At 28.8% G+C, this 20589-nt stretch overlaps 5 protein-coding genes across 13 annotated transcripts; 2 read left to right on the forward strand and 3 right to left on the reverse strand.

Moving 5' to 3' along the window:
- The first annotated feature begins 43 nt into the window (after positions 1 to 43).
- Positions 44 to 6408, forward strand: LOC123262185 (putative uncharacterized protein DDB_G0293878). Of its 8 annotated transcripts, none has more exons than XM_044724318.1 (17): positions 44 to 655; positions 1141 to 1261; positions 1347 to 1489; positions 1561 to 1659; positions 1764 to 1868; positions 1966 to 2076; positions 2178 to 2561; positions 2639 to 2947; positions 3013 to 3421; positions 3500 to 3640; positions 3792 to 4269; positions 4922 to 5029; positions 5141 to 5401; positions 5479 to 5653; positions 5718 to 5930; positions 6003 to 6119; positions 6204 to 6408. In XM_044724318.1, exons 1-17 carry the CDS (start codon positions 506 to 508, stop codon positions 6312 to 6314), a joined length of 3435 nt encoding a protein of 1144 aa, XP_044580253.1. In that variant the 5' UTR covers positions 44 to 505; the 3' UTR covers positions 6315 to 6408. The 8 variants fall into 8 exon arrangements, with proteins under 8 accessions (XP_044580253.1, XP_044580252.1, XP_044580257.1 ...); XM_044724317.1 differs by having other exon boundaries at positions 45 to 655; positions 3789 to 4269; XM_044724324.1 differs by lacking the exon at positions 44 to 655 and adding an exon at positions 900 to 1036 and having other exon boundaries at positions 3789 to 4269.
- Positions 6409 to 6680: 272 nt separating this feature from the next.
- Positions 6681 to 8706, reverse strand: LOC123262198 (putative uncharacterized protein DDB_G0289263). Its single transcript, XM_044724346.1, has 2 exons — positions 7823 to 8706; positions 6681 to 7327 (listed from the first exon to the last, which is right to left on the reverse strand). Exons 1-2 carry the CDS (start codon positions 8472 to 8474, stop codon positions 6912 to 6914), a joined length of 1068 nt encoding a protein of 355 aa, XP_044580281.1. The 5' UTR covers positions 8475 to 8706; the 3' UTR covers positions 6681 to 6911.
- Positions 8707 to 9047: 341 nt separating this feature from the next.
- On the forward strand, positions 9048 to 9825 carry LOC123262202 (vacuolar ATPase assembly integral membrane protein VMA21 homolog). The gene is made up of 3 exons (XM_044724351.1): positions 9048 to 9225; positions 9297 to 9402; positions 9473 to 9825. Exons 1-3 carry the CDS (start codon positions 9214 to 9216, stop codon positions 9610 to 9612), a joined length of 258 nt encoding a protein of 85 aa, XP_044580286.1. The 5' UTR covers positions 9048 to 9213; the 3' UTR covers positions 9613 to 9825.
- Positions 9826 to 10358: 533 nt separating this feature from the next.
- On the reverse strand, positions 10359 to 16814 carry LOC123262189 (heat shock 70 kDa protein 4). Of its 2 annotated transcripts, XM_044724334.1 has the most exons (12): positions 16318 to 16814; positions 15358 to 15556; positions 14830 to 15186; positions 14409 to 14730; positions 14072 to 14327; positions 13861 to 13991; positions 13499 to 13782; positions 13109 to 13216; positions 12079 to 12201; positions 11772 to 12011; positions 11409 to 11699; positions 10359 to 11316 (listed from the first exon to the last, which is right to left on the reverse strand). In XM_044724334.1, exons 1-12 carry the CDS (start codon positions 16431 to 16433, stop codon positions 11125 to 11127), a joined length of 2619 nt encoding a protein of 872 aa, XP_044580269.1. In that variant the 5' UTR covers positions 16434 to 16814; the 3' UTR covers positions 10359 to 11124. The 2 variants fall into 2 exon arrangements, with proteins under 2 accessions (XP_044580269.1, XP_044580270.1); XM_044724335.1 differs by lacking the exon at positions 13109 to 13216 and having other exon boundaries at positions 16318 to 16811.
- A 484-nt stretch (positions 16815 to 17298) lies between these two features.
- LOC123262204 lies at positions 17299 to 20297 on the reverse strand. Its single transcript, XM_044724352.1, has 3 exons — positions 19954 to 20297; positions 19464 to 19886; positions 17299 to 19392 (listed from the first exon to the last, which is right to left on the reverse strand). The coding sequence occupies exons 1-3, from the start codon at positions 20256 to 20258 to the stop codon at positions 17307 to 17309; spliced, it is 2814 nt and encodes a 937-aa protein (XP_044580287.1). The 5' UTR covers positions 20259 to 20297; the 3' UTR covers positions 17299 to 17306.
- Between the last annotated feature and the right edge of the window lie 292 nt (positions 20298 to 20589).

The raw sequence follows: 20589 nt of genomic DNA on the forward strand, positions 1-20589 counted from the left end.
AATTTTGATAAAGGTTTTATTAAAGTAGATATAACCAACATTTAATGTTTATTATAGTTACTTATATTTATTTGAAATTGTTTCTCCATTCAAGTCTATGGATACAGTTTAGTATACACTGGTCACAAATAATAATCATAAACTCTATAATCAACATAACATATCAAGCTGTCAAAGTTTCATAGTTTTAAATTAATTATACATTAACTCTTGAATATTTTGACGTATTATGATAAAACGAAATGCGTCAAAAGTTTGCTTTTATTTATAGATATTTATAATACATATAGAGTAAATATTTATTGAGCAAACATTGCCAAATAATTAAATGCTAAAGTGACTCTTAATTGATCAAGTCTATTGAATCGTTTTAATCTCATACTCTCAGTTAATTTTATTAAATTTTACTGTTTATTTAGTTGAGGAGAGATAAAAATAATCCAAAATAATTTGCTGAAAAATCTTTTGTGGAATTGGTTATTAATTAAAATAATAAAAAGTGATAATGACTCCTGGTGTTAATGATGGGCCGAAAAATACAGGAACATTACCTAAAAGTAACAGAAGATATGAAAGAAATAGAGAAATTATAAATTCAAATCAACCATCTGCTCGTACTGTTTATCAAAGTCGTACTCAGCATTCAAATAATTTGGTAAATTTATAAATTATATTATTTATATCAATTGTAATTATATTATCACTTTGACAAAATAGTAAAATTTTAATAATAGATTTACTAATATATAATTATATTATTTAAACAATTAAAAATTATATTAGTTTTGTTAGATGGAGATAAAGTTCTTGAATAGCTTGTGCATCAGTATAAATTCAAGATGTTAAATAATCTAAAAATAATAAAATTTGAATAGTGGGGAGTAATTCTATCTTGAGACTTTTAAGTCGATTATTTGTAGTACTAAAGTTGTAAGCTGGTACTGGTAATCTGGTGGTGCTCCTACCACTTTAATGTATCTTTAGCCTTTATTTTAAAACTCTAAACTCTAAATTGTAATTCCATATATAACCATACGTAAGACATATGAAACTCTGTATTCAAATTTCATTTCTAATAATAATAATATATATATATATACAGTAGTATATTTTTATATATTTTCTGTCTTTTTAAAACAGTTGGACTTGCAACCAGTTGGCAACGACAGGGATATTTGTACTCTTCGAAGTACAAAAAATAGTAATACACGGTCTATATCATCAACAGCTTCACTGTCCTATCAGGATATTGCGGATATTGGTACGTTAATTTCTTCTTTATAATAATATTCACAAATAAATAGATAAATAGAAGATTTATTTAGAATTATTTTATGAATTTTTAGTTTCATTGGGCGGAAACAGGCAATATAACAATTATACCGGTGAAGATTGTATTCAGTGGCAAGAAATGTCTCAGTCAGTAGATTCACGTGCTCAATCTCCCCCGCATACACAGCCAGCTAAGCCAATGAATGTTGATAAAATGGTAATATATTATAAATATAAAAAAAGAAAATTAATATATTTATTTATTTTATTTTATATTTCAACAAACAGCCAGATCGGAATCAAGTGGAAAGTCGATTGAATCAAATTCGTGATTACATCAGAATGACCTCTACGATGATGGAATCACTTAGTCTGTCTTCTGATCCAGTAAGTTGTTCTATCATCTAGTGCCAAATATTATTACCAATATTCTCTCTATATAAATACTTTTCTTAACTTATCACATAAACTTACTTAAAAAAATTGGATAGCGAGCGCACACTCAGCACGATAAACTAGTTACTATGGTTGAAGATCTACGTGACAGCGAGAGAAAACTTACTAAACTTTTGGAAGAATATCGTCCTATCGAAGAGGTTAATTTTCCATTATTATTCATTTTAATTAAATCTTTCCATAAATATTTAACCAATTTAATTACTATTTATAAATACTAATAGCATGATATTTTAGTTAAATCACCACCAGCCTCAGTATTCCAGTCACATGAAACGTTTTAGTGATCTTCTGGATATACTAACCTCTCAAGAACGTATTCTTGTTACTAACAGTAATAACTCCAGGGTGTGTGTCAACTCAATGTTTTAATTAATATTTTTTTCAAGATAATTATTTTGATTGTGATTATTAAATTATTTATAAATATTGTAATCAATTGTATGCAGAATGGAGAGGGAGCTGATGGAGAGGAATCACTGGAATCACAGTTGAGAAGGAAAATGGAGGCGTCCCAACGAAAATTGGCTGAACTGCAAGAGCATCAAGCTAATCTTGTTGGGATGCAGCAACAAGTCAGAGAACGTTTACAGGAAGCACGTCAAACTCAGCAGGCATTACTTTTGCAAGAGAATCAAGCTTTAACTGGTTCATCAACTCCCGCGTGGGACAATGGAAATTCCCAGCGTCAGCTGGCAAATGACGCAGAAATATTGGAGTCTGAGACTTCTGCACTGAGAGGTAAATTAGCTGCTCTCCAGAATAAGAAGAAACAAATGGATTTACTTGTTGCTGAATTGCAAAACGTTGAAATGTCTGACCGTGCCAGTTGTGTAAGTATTGACAAGTATTTTTACTTTTTAAATTTATATTATAATATATTTTTAAAATTTTTATTTCATTTATTTAGAGCTCTGGAGGTTCCCGAAATGCCGAGCGAGACAAATCTGTAGAACTAGAGACTCTTAAACAGCAATTAGCTCATCTTAAAAATTTAATGTCAGAAGCGACACGTGCCAGAGATGCTTACAACGCGATTAATCAACCAGAAGTTGATTCAAATCCCAATGATGCTTGTTGCAATGAAAATGGGCAAGCTGATGATGAAGCTGCTGCAGCATTGTCCTCTAGTAACTCTATTGATCGTAATAGTGAAGCCGATGATATTTCTGCTAAATTTAATAACTCTAAAGAGCGTTTAACTGTTGAGCAAATCCAGGTAATTGAAAAATTTATTTTCAATTATATATAAATTTATTTTATTAACTTGTTTAAATTTTTTAGGCTGTGACGCGTGAATTAAAAGAACAACAATTGCTTTTACAAGCAGCACGTGCTGAAATAAAGCGTTTGAAAGATTCAACATTGGCGTCTACTTCAAGCGGGCCACCAATTCTTTCGCATGGCTCAATTTCTCCGCCATCCATGGCTGGATATTTAGTTGATAAAAAATCCAGTAACAATAATAATAATAATAATAATAATAATAATAGTAACCAAAATAATATACATGAAGAAATTTCGCAGTCTAAAAAACGTCAATTGGAAGAGTTTGTAAGAAAAGAACAATGTTTGACAGCGAGTGTTAATCGTGATGGAGCTGCTACTGACTGGAGCAGTAGACGCGGATCTAATTCACAGCACAGTCATACTAGTACTCCGGCTCATATTTGGCATAATTCAACTACTATTGGTCGGTACTTTTTTTTATTATGAATTAAATATTTTATTTAAAACAAAAATGCTAATTGAATTTTTAACCATATTCCAGATGAAGCTAATGATCAAAATGGTGATAATATAACAGCTCCAGATAATTTACTAGATATTGGACCACAAATAACAGCGGTTGATGGTTTAGGAAATAACTGGTGGAATGTACCGGCACCTTCAGTAAATCCACAACAACACGGTAATGACAATGGACAGTAGATCAATTGAAAAAAAAAAAAAAAAAAAAAAATAGAAAACAGACGTTGTAGTTTCAATTTAAAACGTAGAATTCTTTTATAATAAATGAATGATGAATATTTCTTCATGTGACTACCTAAATTATTCAGTAGGTACCGGTTCATTGGAGTACTATCGACAATTACTGATGAGTTCGCAAGCTCAGCAGTTGCAAATGATGAGCACAACAATGCAACAATGCTGTCAATTGCTGTGGGCCCAACAGCGTGAACTTCAGGCAATGAGAAGCTCAATAGTTCAGATACAGCAACACTTGCAGATTAATCAGAATCAAAATCAGTCTCAGATACAACCACAATCACGCGTCTCTAATGAAACTCGTGATAATTATTCAAACTTGAGCCGTTCAACTCATCACTTGGGTAATGTTCTTGACGCCGCTTTACCACCCAGTTCATCACTTCCCAATCTAGTCTCTCTGCCAACACCTTCACCGGCTCCATCACACAACTCAATAGTCACATCCGCTAATTCTCATCATCAGCATCACCATCACCACAATCATCAACAGCTGAATAATCAAGTACCACCTGGTAATCGTGCCAACAACTACTATGATAATTTCCGAAGGTAAACACATAATAAAAAAAAAAAAAAAAAAAAAATAATTATCACTATTACTATTTGTCTAGAAAAAAAAAAAAAAGTTTGCGTAGTATACTTTTTATTGATGATAAATCTATTATACTCTCATTCAAAATTTTAAATAATTATTATATTATTTATTATTATTAAACCCTTTATTATTTACAATTAAAATTGTTCGTCATTTCATTTCATTTATTTATTTATTAAATTATTTTGGGGATCAGTGTAATTATAAAACGATTGAAAAAATAAAAATTAACGGCCTGATTTTTTTTTGCATTTATTCGCGGTTCTTTATTTATTTTTCCCTAAAAAAAAAAAAAATTGACGCGCTTATTGCATTAATGTAAGTTCGCCTGTTTATTTATATGATTGACGAGGAATTTATTTCGGCTTTTTGGTAGGTAATTCTTAGGTATGTAAACGGTTTGACGTTTTTTTTGCACCTAAAGATTTAAATAGTTTTTTTTTTTTTTTAATTTTACATCTCGAAAGTGATAAAATATTAACCAATATTGCTTACGAAATAAATTTTTGCATGAACTTTAATTAAAATATCAAAAATTGAATTGTCAATTAATATGTGTGACGTGTGTTGGATTTTTTTTTTTTTTTTTGTTTTTTGTTTTTACAGTTACTCCAGGCAAAACCTATTATCGGGAAATTCAAAATCAGTAACTGATTCATTGCCTGGTACTTCGGGTAATTCAAGTACAGTAACAGCTGTTCATGCGGCACACGTGTAAGTTATTTGTTTTCTAACAATTAAAAATAAAATAACTTGTTTGATGGTTTGTGTTAACAAATTACTAATTTTTTTGTTGTTTTTCAATAAAAAATAAAAATTGTACAGAAGAAACAAAAGAAATCGTGAGCATGGAGTTGATAATATATCATTAAACTCTCTCTCGAGTACTGAAACTCCGTACTCATTAAATCTTCAACTCTCCTCGAATTTACAAATTCATGATCGTGAAACACCAGCTACAAGAAATAATAATTCGTATAATGACGTTGCTACACAGCCAGTTGATAACTTTTGGGATGATGGACATTTATCTTTTCGCTCAGTACCCGACAGTAATGAAGAAAATTATTCATTGCGTCACTTAAGGTATTAGCATTATAAATAAAGTTAATGTAATTAATTATTTAATAAGATTAAATATTTTTTTTTTTTTTTTTTTTTAGCGGTGAAATGCGTGACGTTCTTTTATCACTAGTCACATCAAATCGAACAAGACCAGACTACCTTGTTATTATTTTACGTGAAATAAAAGCCATCAGTGAAGATCACAGATTAAGGCCAAGACTTTTGCGTTCTTTGAGAGCTCTTCAGGATACTCAGTCAGCAAATAATCCTCTGGTAATTAAATAATCTCTATTTAAAATTTAATTTTAATCATATTAATAAACTTTGTTTAAAACAGAATGAAACAACAGATCAAACTGCAAGTGAAAGTTGTCAGTCAAGTGATGAAGATTCAGATGCTGGTGGTCAAGCACGGCCATTACTTAATACTTCTAATAATGATCATCAGTCATCTTTACTAAATGAATTTTTAATGTCATCTCATGCCGTAGGACAAGTACCTCATGCGCAAAATATGCCAGCTCTGCTGGTTGATCATTTTGAATTTGAAGTAACATTATTATTATTATCATCTGTCATTTAATATTCGTTAAATTTAAATAAATTAATTAATTTTTAATAGGCAGCTGCTCAAATAAATGAGACTAATACATTCCCTCCACCAATTCTTACACCTGGATACAACGAAGACTTGGCTGAAGCTGATCAGTCACGTCCTGAAGCTTCAAATAACCAACAAGTAATTTTATTAATCTATAATTATTTAAATTATTACCAATAAAAGAATTCATAATGATAATGATTATTTTTTTATCTATTCTAGAATTCACCAGAAAATGAAAATGTTGAAATACAAGAGAATGGTGCCGTACACTCGGCGAATCTCGATATTGCAACACTGGAAGCCGATCGTGAAATCGCAAACCTGATATAAACGATAATAATTTAATAGTTTACTAGAATTATCATTGCTAAACTCTATAAATTCCATTTTATATCAATTAATAATTTATACATTTTTTAAAATTCAACATTTTCTACAAATCTCCGACTATTTAAAATAAAAAAAAAAAAAAAAAACACACATGATACACTAGTTTTTTTTTTTTTTTTTTTTTTTTTTTAATTCAATTGTATTTTTTTATTATTAATTTAAAGTATAGTTGAAACTTGTTGTATTATATCGGATCTTACTCATACAGCTTATATTTATTACTCAACAAAGCAAACAATAAAATTTAATGAAACGAGTTTGAAATGTTAATTTGAGGAAAAAAATAACAATAAGATCAAAAGAAGATTATTTTAAAGATAATTTTATATTTTTATTAGAAAAGTATACATTTCACACAAACTTTCGATTAAATCCATCGTAACTAATGAGCTTAAAATTCTTTAGTTGTTTTTTTTTTTTTTTTTTTAAGTATATAAATAAGTCATATATAAATATAATTATATAGACATCTATATAAATATATTTATATAAATATGTAAATAGTTATAATATGAACAGGTAAGAGGAGTGAGACAGTTAAAATTCTGCCTCAAAAGTATTGATATCTAAAAACTGATGACGGTAAAGGTGATAAGCCAAACAGCCATGCGTCTCCATCAGCATTGTCTCATAATCTACTATATTATTATTATTAGCACTGGTAACCGGCAGTACGGAGCTATTTTTATCAGCAGTTTTATTGTCACGAGCACTAACACGTATATCGTACGATTGAACGAGATCAATTTCTCTGGAATTACCTGATGATTGTAGTACTGATGGGTTACCATTACCATTATTGCAAGTGAAGCTGATAACCTGGGACTGTATCGGGATACTACAAACGCTGTTGGAAACAGCTAAATGAGTTGTCGGTTCATTATGCACCGCGGATGATCCAATATCTCCGGTACAACTCCTTGTATTGCGGTAAACGCGTTTGTTACCACCGTCTCTGAAAGGAAACCCGCTTTCTTATCAACCTATTTTAGCTGACATTTATCTCAATCCATGCTTTCGCGTATGCCTACTACTTTTCCTTTCTTTTTTACTACAAAAGCTAGTTAATTTAAACTAAATAATATCCAAGCAAACTATTTCTTATTCATTTTTCCAGGTACATTTTTCATTATTATATAAATTAAAAAAATTTTTTTAATTACCCGCGAAAGTACTCCCTCTACAATATTCAATACGAATTAATATTTTGAAATGAAAACGTGGGAGTTTTTTACTTTGATCGTTAAATATAATAATTCAAACCATTTAAAAAAAAAAAAAAAAAAAAAAAAATAATAATAATAAGAACAAATGAATTTAATTAAATGAAATAAAAATGCAAATGCTGATTAGTAGATTTAATAATTAAAATCGCGATTGACGAAGCCACAAGGGCTCAGTACGGGTGTCCACAATGTGTTGATAAGTCGTACTGAATTCTCTCCTACCTGGACGAAACTTCTTCAACTGTCCGTGTGAAAATCCCTGGTCAACTCCGGCATGATCGTAATTATTGCGCTTACGGTTTCGCCGGTGAATCTCCATTGAATTAACCATTCCATTATGATTATAATTGTAAATGTTATTGTTATTATTATTATTATTATTATTATGAAGATGAGCGGCGTCGGCGTCGCTGTGGTTTATCCGGTAGATAAAACCAACGCTATCTCCGATCCCGCGTCCTCCCGAATCACCAACGCTGTTACTTCTGTTACTTCTGGTGTTGATTTTGTTGTTGTTGTCGAGACGCATCACCATCTCTGGAATCACGTAATGGTTATTCTGGCAGTGTAATTTATAATCTCCATTATAGTGATTATCAATATCATCTGTTTCCATGGCTAATCCGTTATTTTCATTATTTTGTTGCTGTTGATGACTTTGATATGTTCTTTCATCACTGTTTGTATTATTAAAATAAATTTTACTTTGTTGAGAATTGTACAAATACTGATTATTATTATTATTAAATTTAGTAGCTGTTGTTGTTGTTGTTGTTGTTGTTTCATTAATGGGTGGTACGTAACCGTAATAACTATTTGATGACACGTAAGACTGTACTATTCTCGTAGCTGTTACTTCGCTTACTGCTGCCATTTTTAAGTTATTATATTTATAAATATATTTATCTATATATAAAATATATGTATATCCTTTTTATTTACACGTAATATGTTATATTAATAGTTGTTAGTCAGTTGAGTATTTATTAATAAATATTTAATGTATATGGATTAGAGTTTGCCGCGATAAATAATAACTGTAAGTAGTAAGCGAAATTACTTCCACGGCTTATAATAGGGAAATGAAAATGATCAAAACTAAATAACGAGTCTAACCGAATGGTTGAAACTTTCACGAACCTTCTACGGAATTATACGAATATCAGGCGGGAAATACCGAATTCATTACGAGAATACCCGAGAAGCTTATAAAAGATTCGCGGTTAACAAATACCGGCGTCTATTATAAAAAACTCAAGTCAAGTTGACATTTATATCATTTATTTATTTTATCTAATTTATTTATTCTAAAATTTTATTAATAAATATAATCATAATTTACTAATATTATTAAAAATTGTAAGTACTATAAATTATAATAAATTTATTACTTGATTTACTTTTTTTTTTTTTAGGTGCTGCCCTCTGATATTTTTTATAAAAATGACTTTGCTAGGTTAGTAAAAAGAGATATAATTTTATAACTATTTATCTTCTCTAAATAATTCTGTAATCATTGAATTTAGTGTCGTGTCATTTATAACAAAAAAAAACTCACGTGAGTTTCAATTCAGTTTAGAATTTTTATTTAAGAAAAATAAAAACTAATTAAGATGATTCTCCGGGTTAGTAAACAATTATCTCTATTATTGTTTATTGTTATTTAATTAATTTATTGATTATTTTGTCATTATAGGAGCTACCTGATTTGCAAATATTTAAAACAGTATTTTATTACTGTGCTAATATTATTTTCTTACCGATAATAATATTTTTTGTAAGCAAAATTATTCTTTTAGAAGGTAAATATACTATTTTAAATAAGCTGTCAAATAATTATTCAATTAATTAATTAATTTATTTTCTTTTAAGGTTTGTTAAAATTAGATAGTATGCAAAGTAGCGTTACGGCTGCAATTATTGCGGTAATTACATTACACATTGCACTGGGTGCTTTTATTTACAAAGCGTACTCAGATACTCCGGCTAAGGTAACTGAGAAAAGAGATTAATTTCATTCAGAAATTATGGTTCCATTAATTCTGCATACATTCGTATTTAATTATGAAATTATTAAAAAAAAACACATTTATTTAATTAACTTATGTAAATAATAGAATTATAAATTGTTCATACTATTGAGATTCGTAAGTTAATTTATTATAAAGCTTACGATGTGGTTAATTTTATGTAAACAATAAAACTAATCCTAATTATTATCTGTACTTATTATTCTTTAAATAATGTAGCAAATAAAAATTATAGTTATATATAGTTAAGAATAAAAATAGAGACAACACCTAAATTATTTATTTAATTTAATAGTGAAAAAAATTAAGCAGTAATTGTTGAACGATAATTCTTAAAATTAAAACATTAATAACTAAACAATCAAGTGTCAAATTATTATATACACCATTTATTATCGGTATTATTTATCTAAGTATTTAAATAGTAATAATAGTGAGTGATACAAATTTTGAATCAACTCTTAAACTAATCTAAAACAAAACATACTGGCGACTTTATAAAAGAAAAAACATACATATATTTGAATAATTGAATGTGTCACAGTAGATTAACAAGTATTGTATCTATTGAAAGTATAGTTGATAAATGCAATACACATGTACCAGTTTGTTAAATTAAATTTAAAAATTTATCATTATTCTGTTGTGATGGAATGAATAATATGTAACAGATAGCATTACAATTTAATACGTAAAATCGCCTGCGATATTAATTTAAACTTTCTTTTAAATTTAGCTAGCGAGGTAATAGTAAAAACTACTGTTTTTGAACGTTTATAATAAGCTGCGACGTATTTAAATCTTAATGTTATTCATTTACTCATTATTATCTCGTTTGTTTATTTAGGTAATTAATTAAATTTAAATTGTTTACTATCGTTGGACACAGCGTCTGATTATTTAGACAGTCCTCACAATTAAATAAGGCCAATATTATTTTAATTATATTTAATGATAATGATTCACTAATAATTTTATTATGGTTATTTATAACAACATTGACATTTTTTAGTTTTATTTCTCGAGGTAACTAACTAAAATGATTATTGATGATAAATAATTTTGAACATTTTTATTTTCCCTAAATGTTTTGATCAATAACAACACTCAAGTGAGGTAGTAGAAAAAGTTTTTAAATATCGAATGTTTGAGTGAGCACTATATTTTAAGTAGGGAAATTATGAGAAAAAAAAAAAAAAAAAAAATTACATATTTATATTACTATTGTAAATCTTTTTATCTAAATTAAATAATGTAGTAAAAAGTGCAGTCGTTAAATATATGTTGTGAGTCGTGAGGCCCAAACGCTTGTGTATGTTGACGAGAATAATTCATTTAGTTATTTTTTAAGTACTCGTCAGTATTAGTATCCATTCAATTATTTAATGTTAGATGAATTGAGTGTGATTTATGTTTGATCTATATAAAAAAAAAAAAAAAAAAAAAAAAAAAAATTAAAAAAAAAAGGGAGGAAAATGAAAGGAATTAAAAATGTTACTCGACATCCATTTTTTCATCTTTCGCGGGTGGTTGTTGTTGATTATTCTGTTGATTAGGACCATCACCTTGGGCATTTTGATGATTTTTTTGTTCCTCGGTGGTTTTTTCTTTCGATTTATCGTTTTTCGGTGGGTCCACTTTAGGCTTTGGTTTGTTGAGAACTGATTGTACAATTGTATCTAACGCCTAATAGAAGAAAAAAAAAAAAAAAAAAAAAAATTTATCAAGAATGTTATTGATTTAAAATAAAATTTAATTTTAAAATATAAATTAATTACCTGTTTTTCACTATGAATTTGTGCTACAGTGATACTGCATGTTTGTGTAAGTGGTGTACCTGCGATAACGACACGAGCTTCTTCTAACCACGTCCATTTATCCTGTATCGTTTTAGCGGCTTCTTTAAGCTCCTCGTCAGTCAAATGAGAATATTTATCATCTTTTCCTAACGATAATTTAATATTATCATAGGTTTTTTTTGCGATTTGTAGAGCACCAGCTAAATCATTAACAGCTACTTTTCTTCCTTCATATTCTCGTTTTTTCTCTTTAATTGGTTCTCCTTGAGCCTATAAATTTGAAAAATTTTTTAAATAAAAAAAATTAAGACAAAAGATAATAATTGATAAAAATGAACGTACCTTCAACGAAGCAAGTCGATCAACATAAACTTGTCTATTACACTCTTCGCCGTCACCATATAACCAATCCTCAACTTCATCAAGAACTTTACTGAGAGCTTGTCTGTCATTATCCGTAATGAAAGATCCTAATTGATCTTCATTGGAAATTTTCGATCTTAAATCATAGACATACTCTTCCAAAGCATTTTTAGCGTCAATTCTTTCCTTTTCTTGCTTGTCTTCAGCGACCATTTTACCCTATAACAAAATTTATTATAAATATTTATAATTTTAATGATTAAAAATTATAGATATAAAATGATACCTCTTTTTCCATAGCCGTATCTAATTCGTGCTGAGGAAGTCCTCCAGCATTAATTTCAATAGGAAGATCTATTGAACGAACTGGTACTTTTTTTTTACCTTTGTCATCACTCTTATCATCACCCTGAAAAAAAATATAAACAAATAATGTTATCATTAATTTTATTCAACTAAAAAATAATTTATTAAGTTATTAAATACTTAATTAACACACAAAACAAATACCAATGGCGTGATAAACACATTCAATGAATATTTAGTTTAAATGATATTGATAAACAGTAAAAATTTATTTTAAAAACCTAAAACGTTAACTTTGTGAAAAATTAATATCTAACTATATAAAACTAATTTAAATAATCTACATTTCTTCTGCAACTCAATAAAAAATCAAGCAATAGAAATAACAATAAAAAATAAAAAATAAAAAATAAAAATAGCATAGACATCCATAGCACGGTTTGTGACACAGCTTCTTGGACCCATATGCATCAATATCAATGCTCAATTTTATTTAATAAAACGTTGACATATCGCTGATACGCGAAATTGCCAACACACTAATTATTTTATAATTCAATAAGAAATTTAAATAATTATTAAGCCAACAGAAATATAATTATTAGAATTATTAGTATTAATAAGCAGTCAAAAAAAAACAAATATTGAGATTGCAGAAGAATTTTTAATACCATTTGTATCTTCAAACAACTTGTCAATTCATATAGAGTTAATAAATCTAATTGATCTAGTTTCAATTAAATGATTTTATGCCAAAAGTAACGTTTGATAAGATAGAATAGAGAAGTGAAAGTATGATAACTCTTAAATGAATGAAATAAATAAAATTAAATTAAATTCAAGTCCTGAGTGCGCGTCAGTGAAGTGCGCAAAAATAAATGGCGATCTCGTTGGAGCATAATTTTGAAGACATGGTGGCTCAAGATTAAATAGACATAGCGTAAAAAAAAGTAAGGACAGGTGTGTATGTAATGCGCATGGGTCCAAGCAAATGTTAGTGTGTCGCGTACCGAGCTGAACCAAGAGCGTATCCTCGAGGAATAGGACGGTGCAGACTTTGTATTTCTTCCATCATCATCATCAGCATCTGAGTCCCGCCGTCCCTTATCCGCGCTAACCTAAACCACAACAGACTTACAGTCATGCTCGCGTAATTAGATATTTTTTTTTTTTTCTCAATTTTTCTACACTACTTTTCAAAATCTCTTTTCTATTATATCTTTTTATTTATTAATTAATTAATTAATTAATTAATTTATTTATTTATTTTTTTTTTTTTTTTTTTAATTTTAATTCAATTCAATTAATATACGTGCAAGTCTGAGATGATTTTTAGCAATGCGCAACAATATGAAATTAATTTATTATTCTAATTATCAAGTTAATAAAATAAAATATACCTCTGGTGCTGGTGGTTCATTAGCCTGAGCTTCCTGGTCAGGTTTATCTTGCTGTGGTGGTGTTGGATCTGTCTCCATGGTGGGTTGCTGTTGCTGTTGCTGCTGCTGCTGTTGTTGTTGTTGTTTTTCTTCTTCCTCTTTTTCTTCTTGTGTTAATTCACGTTTTTCAGTCATAGAGGCTGATGCAATTGTCAGTATACCGTTCAAATTCAATCGTACCTTTATTTTAACTTTGGACGGTTCTCCTTCAGGCGTAGGTTTTACATTTTTAATATGAAAAGCACCTGAAATTGATAAATAAATTTTATTATTATTATATATAAAAATAATAAAGAGAAAATTAAATTCTTAACCGTTCTTACCAATATGAGTAGTTGGATATGTAGGAATCGGTGTATCATAACTGGCAGTCAAAGTAAATGGATGATCACGTTTAAGCGTCAAATACTTGGAAAATGGGAATTGATGATTGTATGAAAATATTTCAACCTCTCTGAATAAATAAATAAATAAATAAATTAATTAGTTATAGTTTTTAAAACTATTGAGAAAAAAATGTAATCAAATATTTACCCTTGCTCGCCGTCTACTGGGTCCCATGACAATTTAATTGGATACGGTTGAATGTCAGTGACAGAAAAATCACGTACACGTACAGCTGGACTCAACATAGCACACTGAAGTGCACAACCACGAGCAACAGCTTCATCTTGATTTAATGTTGTTGAAGCTGGCTTACCAAATACCTCTTCTACCAATCGTTTGAGAGCAGGAATTCTACTAGATCCTCCAGCTATTTCCACAGAATGAATCTCTTCAGTTTTTAATCCTGAAATTTAACAACAGCAATTAAGGGGATTTTAGTTGCTATAATTATTAAAATTTCTAGTTTTAAAATATAAATAACTACCAGAGTCTTGAAGAGTCTTTTTCAATACTGCTTCAACACGCTTGAAGAGGTGATGACAAATAGTTTCCATGTCCTCACGTTTCATGTCACCATGTACATCTTTTTCATCCATAAAACATTCAATGTTAATCGGAAGTTTTGTTGAGTTAGCCGACATTTGTTTTTTCAATTTTTCAACTTCAGCAAGTAATCGAATGTAAGCTTTGGGATTATTTAATGGATCAATATTGTAACGAGCTTGAAAGTCTTTACAGAAATGATTAGCAAGAATACGGTCAATATCTCTGCCTCCACAATTGCTGTCTGAGCAGCAAGCCAGCATCTATTTTAATTGAGAAAAAAAAAAAAAAAAAAAAAAAAATAATCAATAGTTTATAATTTTTACAATAAATTAATTTAACAAAAATTATATAATATATACCTTGAGTTTGCCTTTGTTAAATGCACAAACGCTGACTTGTAAACTAGCGTAACCACAGTCAACAAACACGACGTTTCGTGGTGGAGTATCTGGTGTTGGTAAATCTTGCTTGTAAATACCATAACATAATGCAGTAGCAGTTGTTTCATTGAACAAACGCAAAACATTTAGTCCAGCAATACGCGCAGCGTCCAAAAGAGCATGACGTTCAGCCTGAGTGAAATACGAAGGGACCGAGATTACACAATCATTTACGGATGTCTGGAGAGCATTTTCTGATATTTCCTTCAATTTAGTGAACAACATTGCCGTGATCTGTTCTGGTGTAAAGACATGTTCCTCTCTCAAATATTTTACCTAAAATATTCAATATATTCAATGATTTAATAATTATGAAGCAAAGGGCTAAAACGTTTGTTGGATAAAAATAAACTCGGTTTATTTAAATTAATAGTTTTATACTAAATAATATTTAAAATTAATATAATTAATGGTTTGCTGAAAAATAATGTAATAAATTATACATACTCGAATACCGATTCCTCCATCAGGCTGTTCAGTAATTTGATAATTAAGGTGTCTGAGTTCCTGTTGAACTTGAGGGTCATTGTGCTTTCTTCCCAACAGCCTTTTGAATCCATAAATTGTATTCTTCATATTAGTTATCATCTGATTCTTAGCAGCAACACCGAGGATACGATTTTTCTCGCTGAATGCCACGCATGATCTGTAATATTAATAAAAAAAATCAATATGTTTTTTTATAAATTTTTTATCAATCAATAACAAGATAATTGACATAACTGATTATTTTATTTTTTAAGTTTAAAAAAATATCAAAATTTATTTAAGTAACATTTAATTATATCAGTTGTAAAAAAGTATTTATTACTAATAGAAATAGAGATATCACTTTTAAAGTAAATAATATTGTTATTAATATATACTCGAATGCTTTAGTATGAAAGACCTTGGGTATCCTATGAATCATATCAACCTCCAAATAAGGTCAAAAAATTAGACAGTCTGTATTAATAATATCAAATAAATAAAAAATTATATAAAGTAGAGTAAGTAAATAAATAAAAATATATATTTAAATGATTAATTGAATCAATATTCAAATGATTTTAACCAGTAATATACTAATTAAATTAAATATAAAATAAATTCCGATTATGCATGTAAATCGTCCAGTCATCAAATGCTACTGAATATTTAAATTTATTTATTTCCTTGTGGGATCTGAAAAATTTTTTTATCAATCAAATCCAAAATAATTTTGCTAATAAATATTTAGAAAATTGATAAAATATGTACAAAAAATTAAAAAAAAAAAAAAAAAAAAAACAAAAAAAAAAAAACGTTGATAAAAATGAATGCCGGTGTGCGCCGGCGCTGGTTGTTGACCATACACAGTTGAAATATATCTATCAATCCAATAAATAAATAATTAAATAAAATAATTTGATGAATAAAATAACTTACGGCGTGCCCCTCAAGCTGTAATCATTAGCAATTGTTTCAATACCACCGGCTCTGGCAACGGCAACATAACAGCTATCGTTACCAAAGTCTATTCCAATGACGGACATAGCAGCCATCGTACAAACTCGTCTTTACTTTATTTTTTCGGATTATTCTGGAATCACAATGATCACTACCAACTAAATTATGATCTGTTACTTTCTGCTAAGCTGTTACACTCCAATCCAACTCTTGATTTTATTTATAATAATTTATGTTATTAACTTTAAATAAATAAACTTATAAATTATTAGTTTGTAGATTCGTTGGATGAACGTTGATTGATTATTATTATTATCTCTTGAATTACAATAAAAATATTTTATTTTGTTTTATTTTATTAATTTAATAACTAATTGAGTGCACGAGACACGAGAGTATCAAGTTGAGTTACCACAAGATATCTTGCGATCTTTACTGTACGATTATGTTCTCTTTACTGCCGTTGAAAACTGACCAATCATGGCGCTAGCCTGTGGGATACCAACGATACGAATATAGGTTCGATTAAATAAAAAGACGCTCTAGAATATTCTAGAAAATCTCGCGCCACGCTCGCACTTTACACACTGTAGTAACCCCTGTAACGTATTTATTAAGCTACCTTCACATATTTAAGTTTATCCACACCGGAAAATCGACCAATCGCGTTGCTTCATTCTCCTCTATCGAATATTTTATTCGTCAGTTTTTTGTCATTTCCGTTAAATAGTAAATTTTTATTGGAGGAGAAGAAACTTGACGTTTCTTCTGGATATTACTATTTGAATTTTTTTTTTAATAAACCTTTAAGTTTTGATATTTAAATTACTAAACTTTAATTTTTAAATTAAACAAATGTATTTTTATTTTAATAAATATAATTCTATTAAAAAGGTAAATTATTATAAAAAAAAAAAGTACAAAATATAAAGGATAAAAATAAAAAATAAAAGATTTGATTTTTTTTTTTATTTGTCTAATGCAGGTTCTAGCAGTTTGCTGAGGAAAAAATTTTCTTTGTCCTCACGATATCTTGCTTTGAGTATAAATTCCCAAGCGAACGAATGGCCAGGATAATCATACTTCCGAGCGTGTCTTTGACAATTTTCAAACCACATCAGCAATTGATTTATATTTTTTCTTTGAGAATAACGTAAATTACGTTTTTGATCGTCTTGAGCAATAATTTTAGCAGTGATAGTTGACGTTTGCCAACGATTAAAATATTTACGAGCTAACAATAATTGTCTAGCTGCCCAATAAAATTTGTCTCTCTTTTCCTTGATAGGATTTTTAGTCTTGATAAAACTGGATAATATTTTACTAACAATATTTTTTCTTTCAGATTTAAGTTTATCGTAATTGTCAGCAGTTTGTTTAATCTCTGTGGGATTTAGATCTTTATCCAGTTGTAATTGTTGAGTAATGAAAGTCGAACCACCATCCCAATTAATAGTTTGAGTTTTTTTGTTACTTGCTTGTTTTAGCATATCACTATTATTATTATTACACTTGATTAAACTCTTAAGAGAATCATAATTATTTATTTTAAGGATTTTTATCAAAATATCGCCAACATAGGGGATCAATGGAGGACAATTTTCAGCTTTATTCCAAGCTCTTTCATAAATTTTACTCTGGGTATTTTTAAATACTTTGCATAGTCTCGAAATTGTATGATAAGCAGTTGAATGGTGAGTTTTTATTCGTGACCATGTATCTTTTAATCGATAAATTGGTGGTGATTGCAAACCTGCCAAAATTGAACGGCAAGAATGAAAATTACCAATGGAGTAACATTTATACGCAGCATTTATAAACCTCGTCAATATTCTAGCTCTGATATTGAAATTTTTTATAGCAATTATTTCGCTGGTTACCAAACAAGAAACTCGATGACTAAATGCTATCCAAGCACGAACATTTGGAGTATTTTTTGATAGTTTTTGAGTAATTAATATTTCAATTTCAGTTAACGAAATCCGCAAAAATAAATCCCGATCGATAAGTGTCAATTGTTGAGCTATTGTTGAACTACTTAAATCCCATGCTGTTATTTTTAAATTCATTTTCAATAATTTACGCATTTGATTTATAGAATCGTTTTTTTTATGATGATTATTATTATTGTAACTATAATTATTAGTGTTTCTTAAATCCTTGATTGAAAATATTTTTTTCAGTATACAATTTGTTTTATCGCATTTAACAGAATCAACACTTGCATTGCTGGTGTTTTTGCGTAAAAAAAAATTTTTATTTGATTTTTTTTTCGTCGAATGATAATCCCGTAAATTAATCAAGTGATTTTGTAATTCTCGGTAAGAAGTTATTGCTGACTTGGGACGATACCAGTAATCTGGTGTCCAAAATAGAATAAAATGTTTTTTACTATTATTATTAATTGAATTATTTATTTCAACAGATGGAACCAATTGAGTAAGTAAAGTCAAAGAAACAGACGAAGTTAATTGTTTTTTCGAGACTTGCAACTGAAAATCATTATTCAAATTACTGTGTCGACGTATTGCAACAGCGCTTGAGGATCTTTTCCGTTGGATTGATATTTTATCACCAGGTGTGACTGCCCAAGGACCCAGGGCGTAAAGAAAATGAGCTTTTGGTACTAAACCCCATCTTCTCAAGTGTTTTTTATCGTTTTTAATGTGATTTTTTTCCCAAACAATTACACCACTCTCAATGAATTTGTACGGATCCATAAGTTTGTACGCAGACTTAACACCTACCAAATGATGTGGATCACCGTAATGAGGCTCTAGATACAAACCCGTGATACAATTTTCGTCGATTCCAAATTTAAATCGTGATATTTTTGGTATTAATAATGTGTCACTTGAAATATTTGAGCCTTCCTGCGATGATTTTGTTATCAATTTGTATTCTTTTTTCTTTATCCGTGTTTTTCGTTTACTATTTGTGTTGTCATTATAGTGAAACGATTGGATTTTTGTGAGATTCTTACGTCTTGTCTTCGTCGGCCAGGTGTTATTAGATGTTTTAAATATTAAATCCGTCGAAGAATTTGATTCATTTCTGGTTATATAAATAAACATAATTAATTATTAAGTTAAATAAAAAATAAATAAATAAATAGAATAATAAACCTTAGAAAAGTAGTTTCGTTATTAATAATTGGAGTATAGAATCCATAACCGAGTTCGGCGTAAGATGGGCCTAAATATAAATTTTTTTTCGGCCATTGAGATGAATTTCCATCACCAGCACCACCGTATTGAGCCCACAAACGACATAAGCTGCTTTTTCTATCAATTCCGGTGCTATGCTTTCTATATTTCTTATCAGTTTGCGCTTTAAAAGACGATGAGGATGAATATGAAGAAGATGATGATGATAATACATAAAGAGTACTGGTGCTTGTTGAACTTGCGGCTGATGGTTCTGATAGAGAACTCCCTTTATCTTTTTGTGATAAAAATATTCTAATATGTTTGCACCATAAATTCCAATAATATTCTTTTTTTTCAGTTCCACCAAGCTCATAGTAATTTATTTGTCCATCAATAAATCTACAAAATGATAATTAATTATACTTTTTTTTCAATTTTTTTTTCTTTTTTATTTTCATCATTATACCTTGCTTTTAGAGTTTTTCTACGTTTACGACGATAAATACTAAGAGTGATATAATTTAATGGATAAATAGAAACTAATTCGAATGATTCAATGGCTGGATCTAATTCAGACGGGCAAATAAATTCAGAATTTATTTTTATGATATCAGATGCTATTATAAATTTTGATGATGTTAATCCTAAAGAGACTTGTCGTAATCCTTGGCCATCTCTCGTTGTTTCGGCGAAAGGAGATTCAACTAAAACTCTTCCAGTAAACTCTTGATATTCGGTTAGTAATAATTTTTGGATTCTCTTGTACTCCATTATATATTTATTTAAATTTAAACTACTTCTGTATTCATAATTGTTAAACAATTATCTTCAAATAATTGATTACTGTTTAATGTTCAATTTTTTGGTTAATAAAAAAACCAACGTGAAGTTAAACACGATTTATTTATTTTTAAAAGGATAAATATAAATAATAAGACAGTAGATTTTTTTAATTTAAACTAGCTTTATTCATAAGTACTCTGTCCTGCAGTAATTATAATCGAAGATGAAAAAATTAATAAAAATATTTTATACACATTGAAATAATTTACAAGGAAATTTTTTGTTTAATGATATAAATAATAATATAATATAATTTTTT

This window comes from Cotesia glomerata, linkage group LG3 (genome assembly GCF_020080835.1).
Source record: "Cotesia glomerata isolate CgM1 linkage group LG3, MPM_Cglom_v2.3, whole genome shotgun sequence".
NCBI lineage: Eukaryota > Metazoa > Arthropoda > Insecta > Hymenoptera > Braconidae > Cotesia > Cotesia glomerata.